The sequence below is a fragment of the Cornus florida genome, unplaced genomic scaffold, assembly GCF_030987335.1.
Source record: "Cornus florida cultivar Cherokee Brave unplaced genomic scaffold, ASM3098733v1 CherokeeBrave_3.0.0_Hap2_Chr11, whole genome shotgun sequence".
Taxonomy (NCBI): Eukaryota; Viridiplantae; Streptophyta; class Magnoliopsida; order Cornales; family Cornaceae; genus Cornus; species Cornus florida.
The window spans coordinates 50,459,210-50,464,017 of record NW_026775581.1 but is presented as its reverse complement, the minus strand read 5'-3'; the positions used below and the strand labels follow the sequence as shown (position 1 = coordinate 50,464,017).

Here is a 4,808-nt window from a genome sequence, read left to right as displayed (position 1 = left end):
TGCTTTCTTCTCTGACCGACTTTCTTTTTCTTCTCACATGCACATCAACTACCGCATTGTGCCTTTTTGCTTTCTTCTCTGACCGACATTCTTTTTCTTCTCACATGCACATCATCACTTACACTATCCATTCTCCTTTTTCACACCACCACTTACACCTTACATTCATCGTATCCACTTACCTATAACACGTGTGTGTATTTCTCAACAATATGAGATCCCAGATTTCGTCCCGACTAATATTGGGACGCCAGATTAGTCGGGACACCATACAAAGCACTACTTCCACCGATTCAATAAAAGTAAGATTTTCACTCGTAGGTGTGGTTCTAAAGAATTGTTTGAACGGATTAGATAAAGCTCAAGTTTTTTCTCGCAATTATTTGCACTTAAAAAAAGTCTAACCTTAGACTTAATACTTTGAGGCACCAAGCCCAAGTCACTTACTCTTGAGCCAACTCTTTAGAGTTTACATACCCATGTATACTGACTCACACAAATGCAAGACAGCAATTTTCTTTTTCTTTTTTTTTTCTTCGTGAGTGGACTGATCTCATCAAGAAGATGGCCATTTATTGTGTTGTTTCACTTGCCAAATGCAGTCGCAGATTCTCAACTGGTCATTAATTAAGTCAGTGAAGGAGCCAAACCATGTCCTAAACTAACTGCAGAATAAACATGACAGTTTGTTAATTGGTTTATTTGAAATTTTGGTTTAGGTTGTTTGTCATTGGGTTTTGCAGCAAAGTTTATGTACTCTAGGTGCTACTCAATCACATGATGAAAAATAGTTTACAAACAAGGAAAAAGATGCCACTAAACTTGATATACATTGCACCTCTTTCTTTTTAGCTACATCCCTGGCAAGGTAATCACTGAAAAATTAGACAATGTATTGAATTCACTAAAATGTATCCTTACAAATAAAAATTAACTTTACACAACCTGTCAGAGAAAATGTCCAGTGTAAATGATCAACATGTTCTACATATGTAATGCGTATTATAGATATAGCTTTAAAAAAGCGCTAGCCTAGTGCACAAGGTTCTCATCTTGCAGTGTCTGGAGAAGGTCAGTTGTTTCCAATTTCCTAACCATTAATTTCTTGGTCAAAAATGGATCGAACAAGCTCCACCCTCATGATATATCTTAGAGGGAATCAATGTATTGGCTTCCAACATCACTAAACATGTAATGGCAAGCAAAGAAATTGAAGTATATGAAGTTTATACCTCCTAAAGCAGCAATGATGAAATAGAAGTACTCAAGTCTATTGGAATTAAGATCATGACCACCTACCCATGGTGGTTTTCCTTTAGATTGACTTAAAGTGTGGACAAGATTGGAAAGAACAGAGCTGAGATAGCTTGCCATAGATAAGCTGAGAAAGAAGAGTGAGCCAGCCATACTTCTCATGCTCGCTGGCATCTGGTTGTTGAAGAACTCCATGATTGCGACTGCAGAAAATGCTTCAATCATACCCGACAAGGCGAACTGAGGCAAGAGTAGTGCAACACTAATTGGTGAAGCAAAGGAGCCCTGTTTTAGAGCTGATTCGCGACGTATTTGCTCTGCAAACCCTGCTACCAACATGCAAATAATTGACATCACAATGCCAATTTGTACTTTTCTTTTCGTAGACATTCTTATATCTTTTTCTGTGCTTTTTTGAGCATAAGGGACATAGATACACTCATAAATGAAAATCCATAACGCAAGTGCAATCATTGATGAGAGGCCCATCCATGCCGGTGGCACCTTGAAGCTGCCAATCGACCTATTTGATTGGAGGACTTGGAGGATTCCAAATGTACTCATCTGATCCATGGCTATGAAACAAGCGATTCCCGTAAACCAAACTGGCACAATTCCTACGACACATTTTAGTTGTTCAACCTGTTGCACACTACAAAGTCTCCAACTATTACTTTGAACACCTTCAGCATTCACTTCAGTTGGATCACAAATGATTGCAGCCTTGTCAAGGTACTTAAACCTATTGGTGCGAGCAAGAAAATACGGTTTCTGGTTCGAGTCCTCACTGGGAGGATCATAGAACTTAGAGTCTGGCCCCAGAGTTACACATCTCTTTCTAATGGCAGCATTGATCACCTTGATCATGTCCACGAGAACGCTTCCTTGGGGCTCAATGCAAACATAAACAGGGCGCCCACATAAGAAAATGAGTATGGCGAGGGCAAAGCAGGCAGTTGGAATGGCATAACCCCAAACCCAACTCACATTGGTTTGAATGTAGACGACAGCGGTGAGAGCGACCAAGAGAGCAATTGTGAATGAGAAGTACCACCAATTGTAGAAACTCTTGAGCTGTGATTTACCCTTTTCTGTTCTGGTGTCGAATTGATCAGCACCGAAGGCAATGTTGCAGGGCCTGATGCCCCCTGAACCTATTGCTAATAGTCCAAGACTCGAGAAAAGGAATACCAGCTGCCATGTCTTAGGCTGGGGGCAACTGGACTCGCCATGGCAGTCAGGGGGTCTAAGCTGTGGTGTGCCTGCAGTTATTGCTACCATACCCATCCCCTGTCAAAAAAGCAGCTTGTGCTGTTCATTTACGTGATATAGCTAGAGTTAGTATTTAGATCCTTTCACTCTAAACTTGGTGTTTTATAATTTACTTGGTTCAGTTTCCTACGAATAAGTTCTATTGTCATAGAACAAAAAAAACAAAACCAAAAAAAACCAAAAAAAAAAAAACAAAACAAAACATGATCAATAATGATTTTTATTCGGATAACAATTCACCAAGTGGAGAAGCCATTGCAACTGCCTTGTCTTGGCTGGCCATGATTTTATTATTTTTTTTTTTTTCTTCTGACAAACTAGGGAGAGACGGACTTGAACATAGGCACAGTTGCTCGGAGAGCTGGACGCTTTACTAACTAGGCCACTGGATAATGCCCTTCGCTAGCCATGATTGGTAGGATGGTTGGGACTGTCAACCACAAGACGGTCTTGTTTAGAGTCTTGAGACACATACAAGCAGTAGTAGGCAGTTTTTCCTGGAGGCCTATACAACTGCATTGCTAGGGCATGTTTGGAATAGAGTGTGCGGATAGTGTCTCTGTCTTGCCTTAGCCTTGGTCGGGATTATTCCTTTCTATACTTTTCTGTGAGCAAAATAAGAAATGTTGGGACTGTTGTCCTGTAAATTGTGATGTGCCTTGTTCATTGTGTGGTGTGTTGGTTGAGACCTGCTGGGCAACCAAGTGCCATTACAGATGCAAAAAGTTAGGCAAGAACTTGAGCTGTAATGATTGGCCCAATGGAGGAGGAGCTTCGGCTTCTCCACTCCGTGCATTGATTTCGGATTCTCTATCATTACTCAAACATGATATAGTTCAAAAGTTCATTTGATTGATAGTTTTCGGAAAATCGAGTTGAAAAGAATTCTTAAGGCTTGTTAGGTTTAGTTTTATGATTATTGATTTGGGTTCACGGAGAATGTAAAAACCAGTCATAAATCTGTTCAGTGGTTGACTATTATTTTAAAATTGGTCTCTTTTATTTATTTATTTATTGAAAAACGATGTCCCTACTTGGTTTAGTTTTTGTAAAACAGTTCTCAACAATTAAAAAAATAAAAAGTATTTTCTGAGAATCATAAAAGACTTTTCTACACAAATAAACAGTTTTCAAAAACCTGACAATCAAATAAGTTCCCAACAATTTTATGATATTCTCACAAAATTGAACCAAGCAAATCCATGAAAGAGATGATTAAGAAATAACCTAATAGAAACTTTATTTTCCTTTCATTTGTTCATGCTTTTGTTTTTGTTTTTGTTTTTTTTTTATTTTTAATTTGTTTTACATACTCTAATTAAATAACCTAAAGAAAAATCATTTAAACATTGTAAAAAAAAGAAACCCTTGTGGACGTACCAAGGAAGAAATGATCAAGCCAAAGAGGATAGTGAGGAACCTGCCCAGATAAGCATCAGCAAGAAAAGCACCAGCAATTGTGGTAACGTTGGAGGAGCCAGACCAGATATTGACTGTATTAACCAACAGTATACCACCAATGTTATATTGTGTGTGCAGGTACACCGTAAGATTAGATATCAAACTCATGGAAGCCAACCTCTCGAATGTTTCATTACCTTCAAAACCAAAACCATCACACATTTAATTAAATCCACCCATAATCAACCACAAATTAATAGATATATATAAACACATTCACATACATATATATATGGTTTGTAATATATATAGTTGTAGATTTAATTTGCAGATCAATTACCTAGGATGTATGCTATGGCTATCCATCCTCCTGGTTTTAATCTTGGAGGAGGAGGAGGATTTTCTCCCCTTGTGGAAGAATGTTTTTCTTCCTCCATCTCCATGCCCCCCTGTCTCTCTCACCCTCTCTCTTTCTCTCTCCACTTAACATTCCTAATTTTTTCAATTTCCTCCATTAGAGGTGGGGAGAGAGAGAAAAACCAAATTGCTGAAATAGTTAAAAATGGAACATGATAGTTGAGTTGAATATTGTTATAACAGAAGAGATAGAGATAAACTAAGCCTCTTGTTATTTAACCTATGATGATTCGTCCACCTATTACGCAGTATTTAGTTGTCTGACACGACCGAGTGTATCCTAAAATTTGAATTTTTCTTCTTTTATTTTTTATGTATATATTTTTTTACACAGAAATCATATGGCTGCCCGGACAATGGAATAGTTTTGCAATTATTATTATTTATTTAAAAAAATGGAATTTTAAAACATATTATGAAATTAATAGAGAATAATATATTATATTATTTAAAATAAAACAATT

General features: G+C 37.6%; 1 protein-coding gene across 1 annotated transcript; it reads right to left on the bottom strand.

Moving 5' to 3' along the window:
* Positions 1 to 887: 887 nt before the first annotated feature.
* On the bottom strand, positions 888 to 4,493 carry LOC132287007 (protein NRT1/ PTR FAMILY 2.8). Its single transcript, XM_059789465.1, has 3 exons — positions 4,268 to 4,493; positions 3,907 to 4,124; positions 888 to 2,544 (listed from the first exon to the last, which is right to left on the bottom strand). The coding sequence occupies exons 1-3, from the start codon at positions 4,368 to 4,370 to the stop codon at positions 1,150 to 1,152; spliced, it is 1,716 nt and encodes a 571-aa protein (XP_059645448.1). The 5' UTR covers positions 4,371 to 4,493; the 3' UTR covers positions 888 to 1,149.
* Between the last annotated feature and the right edge of the window lie 315 nt (positions 4,494 to 4,808).